Consider the following 13,370-nt stretch of genomic DNA (forward strand, 5'->3'; position numbering starts at 1 on the left):
AATTATCTTCCACTAGATGGCAGTGTGTGCATAATTAAAATCTGTGTATTCACTTTTTGTGACATTTTTTTCCTCCTGTTTAAATATTTCTTCTCATGTAAAAACTGACACACTGCAATAAATGTTGGGGAAATTACAGTGGTAGCGTAATTTACAAGTGCCCCAAAATTTTGGGAGATACGAGCCGCCATTGGCCAATTATTTTGTCATGACTTCAGGGCAATGACTTTGAGTTATGAGTGTTCTTCAGATTTTCCAGTTTAAGTGAAGTGTGTGGGGGGGGGGGGGGGGGGGGGGGACAATGGAGCAAGCAATTAGGGGAGAACTATTAGTGAAATCTCAGTTCACTAAATCAGTTTGAAACCTTTGCTTTTTTTCAGATACATATTGCTTGGGTTCACAAACTATACTTCCTAACATCCACACAGAATGTTCAGTTATACTTTGTCTCACACAGCATAAGTGTCATTCGCTCTGCACGTCACATGTTTTAGTCAGCTAACTTGTTTTAATCCCAGTATTGCTCCCAAGAAAGTGCAAAGTGCAACCAAACACACCAAACTAAATTGTTCTTTGTTTTTTAATATGGAAAATAACAAACTATTATATTTGCAATTTATAAAAAACATAGTGATATAAGTTAATTGAATAGAATGTAAAGAATTGTAAAGTTTGTTCATCATGATTTAACGTTTCAATTCAATTCATTGTGCTGCTCCTGGTGTGCTCGCCTTGGCCACCGGGGGCAGTATAGCACAGTCATTCAGACACAAAGAATAGTTTCACAACCACTGTGACATAGTAAACTGCAGTAATATTTTCGATAGATATCAAAGAATATATGCCTGTGAGTATCGTGATATTGTCTGGCTACATGTGATGCTTTGTGTTCAAATCCCATTGGCATATTCCATGTGTGTTAGCGTGAAGTTAGCGTGGGCATTCTTAAGGCAAAGTTCTTTTTTTTTTTTTAAATACACAAAGTATAATTGCCTTTAGTTGTGTTCAGTGTGACAGTCAACTCCAACCGGGAGTGGCATTTAGTGGCTTGAAGACTCTTTGAAGAAATGTTCACCATCTGCCAAATTGCTGTTTATTGTGAAGTGAGTTGCGTTGACTTCCACTATACGGCGCTCGTATCTTGAGTTTGCGCTCAATCGGCTCATATCTCGAAAAAAAGTCATAAATCGGGTGATTCGGGTAGTCGTATCTCAAGGCACCGCAGTACTGTAGTTTGCTGACCTGTAGTACATTTAGCTTACACTAGATGGAAGCAAATACCTCGGTTGCGAAATGTCTGCTGTCATCCACATGCGTTCGAATCGCATTACCCACGCTTACAGTTTCGGGAAAATTCAATAGAACGAATAGTACATTGTGTGAAATGTGCGTTCATGACAATATGATGTGATAAAACTCACACAAGCGTGGCTGCAAATTGACGGGGGCGACGTTTTGGAGCATCCCATCACGTCGAGGAGGGTTTTCCGGTTAAAGTTTCCTTTGTCATCAGGAAGTAGCATCGGCCGGGCTGTCTGTCTGAGCTGTAATCTTCGCAGACAAAACACACAACTGGCGGGCATGATAAGTAAGAGTACTGACATATTTGATCCAACCGCGGCCACGGCGATTAGCTATTACGTCATCTAGGAAGACCACAGCGTGATAGACGTGAGCTGCTAGCTGGTAGTTAGCGGCAACGTGTTGTGGCACGGCATGCTAATAGTGCTCCGCTAATTTAGGATGGATTAGCAAAACTATCATGGATGCCTAACCGGTTTCGTTATCAAATGGTGGTCACGTGCATAAATGTTGAACTGTTGTTAATTTGACGTTGTTATGATACTTGTGTGTGTGTGTGTACGTGTGTGTGGTTGTCGTCTGCTTTGTCTTCTTGGGTTAGCCGGGGTTGACTCCCACCCGGACGAGCTAACAATAGCATAGCCAGTGTGTCTGTTTTGGTCAGTGACAGCTGTACGTTTGCTGCTCGCCCATGACAAGTTTGGGCAGGCCTCCTGAAAACTGGAATCTGTAGAGCGCTATTGTTGTCAAAACTTTCATACCACAGCTATGATGGTTGATTGTTGCCCCCCCCGAATCAGTGTATTTCAGGACCGGTGGACCACCGCTATTCGCGTGAAATCGGGACTGATCCCGACCTCGAATTACGAATTTCCGCGAATAACTGACGCTACCCTAAAAGTGATTGTTGTTGCCTATTTTAATATCTTAAACCAAATATATATCACAAACTATAATCCCAAAACACTGTAATAATGTTTCAAACAATTGCAAACTTCTTCAAACATTGCTGTACCATTAATATGTCAAATGTACTTCGACAAAATCATATAGCCATACTATGTATACGTAAATTAAATGTACGTAAATGTAGTAAATTGTAGCGAGAGAGGACGAAATGGGTCTGAAGAATTTAACCTTTCCTTCTGTATGCGCCTTACTCTAAATTATCAGCTATTAGAAAACTTTATTTTCAAAGTCGGCTTGTAGCAAAATTGAGCTGTAGTGTGACCTCGACATTACAATTTCAATTTGTCCCTGCCATCGACCTCTATGATCCTGGTGTCCTCATAATGGTTGTTGATGACATCAATCTTGCGCCTCCCTCTCGTCTACAAACGGCTTCACACAACATGTATGTGCAGCAAGAGGGAATTAAACTTTGCACCTACTGTATGCTAATTGCTCATGTAAAGGACGCTCTTGTATGTTTTAATTAGCAAAGAATATTTTTAGTTATTTAGGATGGAATTTATAATTATTGCCTTTTATGTTTCATGTACAGCACTTTGTTACAGTTTTGGTTGTTGTTAAAGTGCGATATAAATTAAGTGGAGTTGAGTTAACAAATACAGTACTGTAAACAACTCACAGCTAAGCACGCACATACACAATCTACAGTACATGTATGTAGTCATCAACAGTTATGATGCTGAATTACTGTATCAGTGCAGTCTGGTGTAAAACAATAAACATTTGGCTGTACAGCAAAGTGCTGGAGTAACATTGATGGTGCCGACGTTCCGTGGGCGGCTTGTGCCGGTGGGAAAGTCCGTTGCTTTGTCGGTTCTACAATGGTTAGCACTTTGGTGTTTACTGATCCGAAACCGCGGGATCCATAGAGTGACAACACAAACCGGCAGTCGTAGATAGGTTTAACGATGTTCCGCTGCGCTTCTGTCGCGGATTCGACTTGTTTTGATGTAGTGTTTAGTCCTTTTTATTGGAGGAGCAAGTCTGGCTGGGAGCGGAGCGAGCGAGAAACAATCCTCCGCCTTAAGCGGCATTTTTATTAATTTTTTTCTTGCTCTTTTTACTGCTGACAGTAACCTTTTGTTGTCTCAATTAAAGGGACACTACAACACAATAAATATCATACATACAGCAAAGAGTATGTTGCTATGAAAACAAAAAAATATATACTTGAAGACTTTTTTGCCTTGTTAGAGAAAATTGTGAAAGGGCAAGTTTTTCTGCAAATAACAGACGATAGGTTCCTAAAAAATAATAATAATTCAGTGAATAGATGAATTTTTAAATGCCAAATTGCAAATATGCGTGGTTCCACTGTACCCTGTTAATGAAATGGGTGTTGTTAAATAACATCCTAAAAATGGCTACTTCTCAAGAAAAGGTACAAAGTGTATTGTGTTTTATTGAAACAAAATTGGATAGGCGGGCTCAGCAAAACTATAGCATTAAATGGACTGCACTTATATAGCGCTTTATCTACACTATCACAGTGCCCAAAGCGCTTTACAAAGACTCACAATCACACACACGCATTCATACACCAATGGGCAACTGCTGCCATGCAAGGTGCTGTCAGGCCCACTGGGAGCAAATCAGGGTTCAATGACACTTCGACATGCAGACAGTTGAAGCCGTGATTCGAACCAGCTACCCTTCGGTCACTGGACGACCCGCTCTACCTACTGAACCACAGCCGCCCAAAGTATTAAGTAAAACATCTAACATCACGACCATCACGTCGCATGGCACAAGAAATGTATGGAGGCAGGGACAATGTTGGCTAGAGGGAAGAGTGGACGACCAAATTACACGCACACAAAAAATGACCAAACAAATAACGAACTTCAATATGTATGACTAATTTTGTTATAATTTCCACAGATTTGGGTATTCATTTGCATATGTAATATATTTGTTACATTATAAAGAGACTTTATGGACACCCAGTAAATTGGATTGAAATAAGACAATCAATATAACATAAGTAATGCTTTGTTTTTCTTTCATATTCTTCAATAGGCATATTCGAAGTGCTGACCTACTGGAATGGGAGCATGCCCCTTTAAGATAAAGTGAATCTGGTAAGTCTGATCCCTGCTCGTGACGCATCAAGCCAGAACCACAGTCCTTATCTTGAAGCCCAAAATTGAAAATATGTTGCCGCACTTGTCTTTCCTCGTCTGCTTGTTGTCAATGTTGTGACGTCTGGGATATTTGGGTGTGGGCACGTGTGACTGTAATACACAGTTCTGAGAGTCTTGTGTTGCTGTGCAGAGAAAATTGAACGATGAGTTGCAAGATTCCTGTTTTGCGCCAATCAATTCCAATAAATAAGTTACAGTCGATGTTATACTGCAGAAGTCGCCACATTATGTAAGCGTATGCATGGTTCTCATCTGGAATATTATTATTTTTTTCTATAGCGTGAGCTGAATTAGAATTCGTCTTTCTTTAACTGAAAAGCAGAGTACACCCTGGACTGGTCCCCAGCCAATCGCAGGGCACATAGAGACAAACAACCATTCACATTCACATCTATGGACAATTTAGAGTCTTCAATTAACTTCACATGCATGCTTTCCGAAATGTGGTAGGAAGCCGGAGTACATGAGAACATGAACATACAAACCTCCACACAAGGGGGGCCCAAACTGAGATTCAAACCAGGACCTCTTCACTGTGAGGCAGACAGCACATAAAAACACACACAAGCTTTTTGAGCATTTAACTGTATCACGACAATACTGTCAATGTTGCTTGGACAGAATTGTGCAGTAACTGTGTTACCATTCAAATATGTTTGCGCTGGCATTTGATTGTGAGACAGCAGAGCTGCATATTTGTTTTCAGGCGCACTGTGCAGGAATCCCCACGAGGACCACAATGCCAGAGAACACATATTTGCATTGAGGCCAAGAGAGCGATCAACTCACAACAACGCAGCGGGTCTCCATTTTATCACCACAAATTGGAAATGTGCCATCCAGTCACTCAGCCTGTGTCTGTTTTTGTTTTTCAAAATGGAAGATTTGATTAAGAGGATTCACGTCGTAGGCAATCATCTCAAGGGTACCAAGTTTTCATGACAGATTTACGGCGCAATCTGACGTTCAGTTTTTGATGTTAGCCAAAAGCCGTTCTTTGCCGCGGCGCCGTTGACATTTTCGCCGACAACTCGTCAGCGCATTCTGTCACACGTCATTTTTGTGAGGTAACAGGTCATTGGACATCTGTCCTATCGCCGCTTCACTTTCAAGCTAGAAATCTGTTCCCTGTCAGTGTAGGATGAAGCCTAGACTGAGAACATTTCAATGTAACAGCTCAGGGACTATTATTATAGTTGTAAACCTAATGCAGCCAACAAGCCAATGGAGTGACGCAAACAAGTAAAAACTGTCACGGCATTCTTTCAGTAACACTACTTTTTAAGTCAAATATAAAAAAGTAACAAAGTTGCAAGACAGAATGGATCCCGAAGCATTTCATCATGTATTGCGCTATTATGTATGTGATCAGTAATTTTTGAATTACTGTCAGTAATTGTGAGTTTGCAAAAAACATATAAAGAATGCATATTATGCCTTTTCCCACAATTTAGAACAGTTCTCTGGTGTCTTGGTAATATGTCTGTGACGTGCTTTTGTCCAACTATCCTGAGGATCAAGAATTATAGGTCTCCTTTACAGACCCTAATTCTTGTCTTGCTGAATTCAGACCGTTTTCAGAGGCCGGTCCTGTCTCATGCGAGTGAGGCAGCCCTCACACCACCCCGATATACTGCTGGGCCGATGGCATTGGCGAGTCTGGCTTTTGTTACCATGACAACTGGGGACGGAGCCTGAGCTTTGCAACAAGAGACGCCTGTGGGGGCAGTGGTTCATACACTACACTGTGTGTATGTGGCGCATGGGCACATCACCGAACACAAAGTGGCTCAGGAAGTTTGCGCTTCAGGGAAGAGGAACTATTAGAACTAGGCAGATAATAAAATATATACTATTTGTATATAAGCAATTAAAAGTACAATTTCAAAATGACCCCTTTAAGAAGAGTTTTACTGATCAACAAGTCAGCTTATTTTTACGTCTTATCAGGCTTGTGTGCAGTTCCAGAGAACATTGACTAATTCAAATATGTATGGTACATTTTTAAACATATAGTACACACCGATCTTATTTATAATGCAGCTGTTGCCGTAATGTACCATGAATAACATGGCAGCATGGTACAATATGATCATGAAGCTGTTTTTTTGTTGCAGGTCTCTCTGCCACCCTGGCAATGCTGCAGCTACAAGCCGACAGTATGGAAGTCACCGGGGCGGGCGTCTCCACCCACAGCCCTCAGAGCGAGGCAGTGACCAGCGAGCTCCAGGACTTGTCCCTGCAGCCTGCTCCAAACGAACTGCGGCTGCAGGAACGCAAGAATGGTGAGTTATCCATGAGTTATTCAACTACATAAGCAGTATACCAGAAAAGGTGAACAATATTTTTTGTTTTCTAATTCCACATACACGTTTTCCACACACAGGTTTTCCTTTGGTGTCTTCAAAGAATGACAAATTTTATTTATTTTATTTTAGCGATTAACTTCTCTTGACACTAGTTTGACAGTTGAGAATGGTAACATGTTACATAAAACATTTGCTGTAGCATTACTGAAGGTGGTGGTGACAGTATGAGCCTGGATTTCCTAAGGGAAAAATTGTTTTGAAGTTTGAACAGCTTGAAAGTCAACCAGGGTTACAGGACATACTGTCTGTTGTCCGACTTCCACGGTTCTACGTTATGCCTATAAGGACTGCGGGCCTTAAAAGCTGCATTTAGAATCACCTATTGTTATGTTCACTTGAGACATTGCAATGGATAACGTTATTTTTTACTTAAGCTCAGTCTTTCTTTCAAATGTGTTCAGTGTTACAGAGAACATGGTATACAGTATCATGTTTAGGTAGAATAGAAAGTGGGGAGAAATAATGATGCCAGAACCAAAAGGTAAATGTCAGTGTGTTTGTACAGCTTGTTAATTTGTCAGTGGACAGTTTACCTCAGCATAGAGATTGTTTAAAGATGAGTAAGAAGCCTTGTGTAAGCATGTGAGTGCAAGAGTGAGGTCATTGGGATGAAGGGAGTGAAGACACCGCTGTACCTAATTGGCTTGTTTCTCTGGACCTCCTGTTACTGTGGCTTAGAGTGCAACAGAATTTAACTCAGCTGAGTGAAACATCCACACACATCTTTGAGTTTTAAGTCTTTTGCACAGATATCCCTCAAAACTGCCGTTATAGCTGTAACAGACTCCTGTCGCAGGCATTTGTCTGCCTTTGACCCACAGAGAACCCAGCGAACTATGTGTACTTGCACATAGCGCCACAACATCCCAATCGGAGAATAAGATTTGTTATGTATAAAACAGGACAGAGAAAGGGAGTGTCAGTCGGTGTTAAGCGTCACACCTCATTGCAGACTTTCCTAAAGCAGGCTACACGCAGAGGGTTTTTTAACATCTTAACCATTTTTTAAAATGAAACACTGCACACATGACGAGGAAAAAAATCAGCAAGTTTATTCTTACTGCTCTTATAGCATGTGGTGTACACTCAACAAAGTCACACATTCATATATATCCCCACTGATGATGTTGTAGTAGTCGTGCCAAGACTGACCTGTGAGAGGCAGCATGGTACAAAAGGGCATCTAGACTGCAGGATAATGCCAAGAAGAAGAAACAATAGTTTTAGAAGAAGCAGCCAGGCAAATTTTTTTTTTTTCGCAAAATTGTTTGCAAACTTTTGGGTTTAGTTTTGTTCCACCTCACAATCACATAGTCCGTGATTCGGTCAAACTTTGTGTTGACCACACAAATAAGAGTATGTGATCATAAATACTGAACATTTAACATTTTCAGTTGTCAGCCCCAGCTGGTTTCCGAGCAGATCGCAGAGTAAAAATCACCCTTAATTGCATCTCACACCACAGCATAATGGCTCAGGATAATCTTTCAGAGAAATCCCATAATATGGCTTTTGCTGACTTGATTCAGGAGAAAGGAAAAATGCTCAAATTAGGCCAAATCATCGGTGTGTGTGTGTGTGTGTACAGTTTTACACACAAAAGCCGTTTCCCGCTCTGTACGACTCTTTTCGCACCCCCCCCCCCCCCCCCCCCCCCCCCCCCCCCCAATGACGATGGCGGGCTTAACTTTGTGCCCCAATTCTGTGTCTTTGCTGTTCAAACACAGAACAGCAACATAGGAAAAAGGTACATTTTAGGTTTTAGGTTCACAGTAAAATGTTTCATTGACATATCAGTGTTTCTTAATGGTATTTACAGTAAAAAAAAAAAAACTCTGTTTGTTGTATGTTAATTCTCTGTCATCAAAAAGCAAATAAAATAATCAACTCCCCGTGATGGTCCCTTACTATCGTGCTTAGGATGTTTGCATTTTCCTATATCCCACCACAGCTTTCTCTAATGTACTGCCACCTATTGGTTTGGAGTTCTATGACGAATCAAGTCTTCATGCTTGACTGTTGAAGATACAAAATCTAAGTTAAAACATTTCATGTATGATAGCATTTGTATGTCCCCAACAAAATCGCTTAAGCCTTTACTTTGCATCAAGTTTATCAGCGTCATTTTCATCTGAATGCAAGGATCAAAATGCACTCTGGCTGGTGCAGAACATGTCTCCATGGTCTTTCTGCATAGGTCCAGATTTGACTGCACATACCTTCACTCATGAGTCTGCTCTTGTTCCCAGCAGAGTGGAGACACAGTTGTTTGAAGTATTGTCAATGTGTCTTTAAAACGATTGCGCAAGGCAAGATTAGTAAACGATTTACCACATTTTGGGAGTTCCAACGGTGGCGAATCCATCCACAATTACTCAAGACGACTGAAATGTGGGAAACCTTTGATCTGTGAATGCAGAAGATTGGGACATTTAATAAAACATTTTACCACAATGTTGATATCAAAGGAATGTCCTGGGGCCACGCTCACATTACCACACAGATAGCCTCTGGGTACCACTCACAATGTTGAAGTGCCTCTGTTCTTGTTGGCCTATTTAGTACTTTGTTCTAGCAGCACGAAGCAAACTTGTTACAGCAAGCGGTCCTGCAAGTAATCACGCCTGAAGATGCTTTAAGGCATGTGCGCATGCATACTGTAGTGTTTTCTGGTAGACAAAGCGGAACGCCCCCATAATGCTTATCAAAGCTTTATCTCGCACACGAAGTTATGCAATTGCATTTAGGGCAGAGGGTTCCTTCCTTAGTAATAAATAGGCTACACGATTAATTGTGTGTGTCTATAGACATAGGTGACATGTTTTCCAGGAAGAGGATCAGGCACATTTATAGGTTATATATGTGCATATGTGTTTGTCTGTGATTCAACAAGAAGAGGGCTGATAAACAGTTTCCGTTTCCCATGAACTAACACTGTCAATTTACTCTGATGACAACGTGTTTGCAATAATTACCAACCAAGTTTGACAAGCTTTTTAGTGTGTAGGACTGCACGCTCGCTGCACAGCAACGCTATAAGAAGGACGTGCAGGAAGAGAACAGGGGCGGGGTGTCTGAAATGACACTATTGCATAACTGCGCAGAGGGAACAGAAGGAAAGTGAGGGAAAATGAAAAGCAAGAAAGTGTGTAAGTCAATGGTATGAGGCTTGCACCCCCCCCTAAAGTGACAACCAAATATTGTGTTTCTCTTTCTTTGTAAATGGCAATGCAGAGAAACGTGAACGCAAAAGTTGAAGCTCTTGAGAGATGGAAACTAATGGGTGGATCTTGTCATGCACTCCAACACACGCCCTCTCTGCCGGGGCATGCACTCACTTGTAGACAGTCCACAGAAAGGGAATGTGAGGCACAACCTGTGGAGTTACTGGCTGCTACGTTTTGTGTGACTTTTCTGCACCTCTCGACTGCTGTAGCTGTGCATGTTTTTTATTTTTATTTTGTCTTTCTTTCTTTTTACTCTGGACAATGTTTACATTGCCTGTGCTGGAAGTATGAAGCACTAATCTCTCCCGGCGGGTGACGCTTCCTTTCGGCATGGTCCAGAGGGAAATGACTATCCTGTCAGGTAATGTCAATGACAGCTATTTATCTTGTAAATGATAGAAATGCCGGAAAAGTCAATCAGCAGAAACTCATTTGAATCACATTGCTTAGTACGGTGTGGTGAGGGTGCTTGCATGCATGTAATGACTTTGTGCCTTGTTTGTTTAATAACCAATGAATAGTTTTTTTAATATTTTTTTTGTGGTTACAATGTATTATACTGTAAGCCAAGTATGTGAGATTTGAAATGACTCAATGATTTCCCTCAGAACAGATTGTTCCAGTTTACAATACAGCCTATGCTGTGATTTGATATTTTAATTTCCTCTTTCCATGTGCCACCACTGCCATAAAGAAGGCCTAACGTTTCATTTTGGATCCTTAATAGCATTGTTCTCTGGCATTTACATGAGCTACAACCAGGGCAGAGGCTCTCAGTTCTGCCTGCACTGGCAAGACGCAGGGAGGACTTGATGTTGAAATTCCATCAGTGTTTGCTCTTTAGCCCACATCATCCAGGCATGTAAACAAAGACTGATACAGATCGCATCCCTTCTCCCCACCCTTCGTATAATGACAATAGATACAGTAGGGATAGCCTACATGGGGATCTTATGTAATTAGGGCTGGGTTGTGGCGGATAGGAAGCTAAAGCGGTTTTCATCCTCACACACAAAAAAAAAATTGCAAACAGCAACATGCTGGTGTCTGAAGAGCGTTAGATTCTTCAGCGAGATTTGTAGCTTGGACGAAACCAGTCCTGCACAGCGGCATTTTAGGGAAACATTGTTATGTAACAGATGGGGAGGCTGCCAATAGCGGAGGGCCACACAGCACTTCGTCAGACTTGAGAGGGAAGAACAGGTTTGGAAAATAGTTCCATATCTTGACAAAAGATGAGCTGGCATGACAAGAAATGTTACGAGTTGCATTAATAGAGACCAGTCTTTACCTATGACTACTAAAAAGATTTGGTGAAGGTTTAAGTGCAAAGACATCAAACCCTTCCAGCTGCTGTGTCCTTACTTCACTGCCAAGGTGGGATAATTATCTACACAGTGGAACCTCTGACGTTGAACACCTCTGAGGTCATACAATTTGGAATTATACCAAAATATTTGCACTAAAGTTTGAACAGCAACTGTGCATTAATTTCACCCAAGACCTTAGTCTACTTCAAAGGACTCTAGTTTAAGTGTTAGCATTGTGCCTTTTTTTTTTTTTTTTTTTTGAGGCTTTTGTCCAATATCACCATGTGTAAAGTGTTTTATTGTTTGTACATTACATTACAGTGTTTAACTTCTTTTCACACTTATGGGACAGTTAAAAATATAAAAAGTGAGATGTGATTTTAGGTGCATCTGCAAGATATTACACGTTTGCATGATGGCAAGTTAAGGCTACGCTTTTTTGTTTTTTAACTTTAAACATCAACAGTGGTTAACTTATGTTTACACTTGCCCTCCAACAGCATCACAATTGGTATCTTCTGACGTCCCATTATGACACTAAAGCAGCTTTCACACTGGCCATTTAAGATGGCTTTTTCAAGGCTTTTAACTGTCATTTTACCCTGGCTCCCATTGTAGTATTGTAGACGTATCAGAGACTGAAAGCAAATGTAAAGTGTTAACACCCAAGATTCACTGTCCCTGCCCCCCTGTGTTAAAAGCAGTTGTCACTGTTGCGCTGACGTCGCCATACAGCTAATTATCAGAATGCATAAAGTCGCAACTGTTCTGGCAACGCGAACTCTGGACATGGCAAAGTCCCACTTCTGTAAGTTCTGTCTGGAGGGAAGAGCAAAATAGATCCTGGGTACTGTTAATGCTTCTGATACACCAATTTGTCATGAAGTCAATGTGAAAGTGGCTTGAAGGAATTTGAACAACTGCACTCAGAAGGACAGTATGTAGCAAGATCTACGTTGTTGTATGATAACTGTCCATATTTACACAACAGTATCCCACCCCCAACATACAGTCTTGCACCCTGACTCTCGGCTGCTTCATAGCTCCTGTCATTTTTGGTACAAGGACATGCACCTACAAGCTTTGCCAGCCTTCCTGTCCTGACAGTGTAGTATTTCAACACGCACTTATACACATACAATACACATACTTCATCACATTTTGATTTGCGATACCGAAGAAATTGTTGTTAGATAATGAGAATTGAGGGACGAGACCAGATCAGATCTTTTGCCTACAGCTTGAGAAAAGCACTGTATCGCACCGTAGATCTGCTCCTAGCAACAGGAGCAATGGTGAATGCACACCCACAGACACAAGCCCACTCATGCCACTGAGAAATAACGCACTCACACACTTTTAACATATGCCTAAGGGCTTGCAGGTTCACAAAGTGTTAAATCATGCCACATCAAATGCAGACAACTTTAAAAAAATATGTAGAAATATTAATGATGGTTCAAGTGTTTGACCAAAAGAAACAAAGACTTAAGGATGTCACATTTGACTTGCATATCTTGTATAACAAAAGTTATTATTATCAATAGCACACCCACTGGATAATTTGTGTAATTAACTACTTGTCTGGGCAAGTATTTAAAAAGATATGTTTCAGTCCTCCTAAAAATGTTGGGCCACACCTCAGTGGCCTTTTAACCTCTGACTGGCGCTCTCCATCTTTTTGGGTCAGCTCCTCAACAAATCCCTCAACAGTTTTCTTCTTTGTTGTTTACTGATGGTTGATTAAACAGCTTTTTGGTGCATTACTGCAAATTATTGGCAGTTTAAAACAGGCTTCATTGGCAAAGGTACCAATAAATTGTTCACGGGGGTGTAGTCAGTCATTTGGGAGCCCAAGGCAAACCTAGTCATGGAGCCCTCCACATCCATGTACTGCAAAGATTTTGAATATTGTTTATCGTAAACTAAAAAGTGTGAATTTGAGAAAATGCTCCTGTTTCTTGCACTAAATAAAGTCCTTAAAATCCTTCTTGGGTATTATTTTCTAACAAGTAGATCACCGCTTTTACTTTTAATTGATAACAT

At 41.0% G+C, this 13,370-nt stretch overlaps 1 protein-coding gene across 3 annotated transcripts in view; it reads left to right on the forward strand.

The window, feature by feature from the left end:
- Positions 1 to 1,350: 1,350 nt before the first annotated feature.
- mrtfab (myocardin related transcription factor Ab) overlaps positions 1,351 to 13,370 on the forward strand; it is a 42,408-nt gene continuing 30,388 nt past the window's right edge. For 2 of the 3 annotated variants that reach the window (XM_061706448.1, XM_061706450.1), the window contains exons 1-3: positions 1,351 to 1,588; positions 4,294 to 4,355; positions 6,536 to 6,703. In XM_061706448.1, the coding sequence (XP_061562432.1) occupies positions 6,556 to 6,703 (148 nt within the window). In that variant the 5' untranslated portion in view covers positions 1,351 to 1,588; positions 4,294 to 4,355; positions 6,536 to 6,555. Of the gene's footprint in view, positions 1,589 to 4,293; positions 4,356 to 6,535; positions 6,704 to 10,098; positions 10,376 to 13,370 lie in introns of those variants that run through there. The other variant, XM_061706451.1, reaches the window with a different exon arrangement.

The sequence above is a fragment of the Phycodurus eques genome, chromosome 19 (genome assembly GCF_024500275.1).
Source record: "Phycodurus eques isolate BA_2022a chromosome 19, UOR_Pequ_1.1, whole genome shotgun sequence".
NCBI lineage: Eukaryota > Metazoa > Chordata > Actinopteri > Syngnathiformes > Syngnathidae > Phycodurus > Phycodurus eques.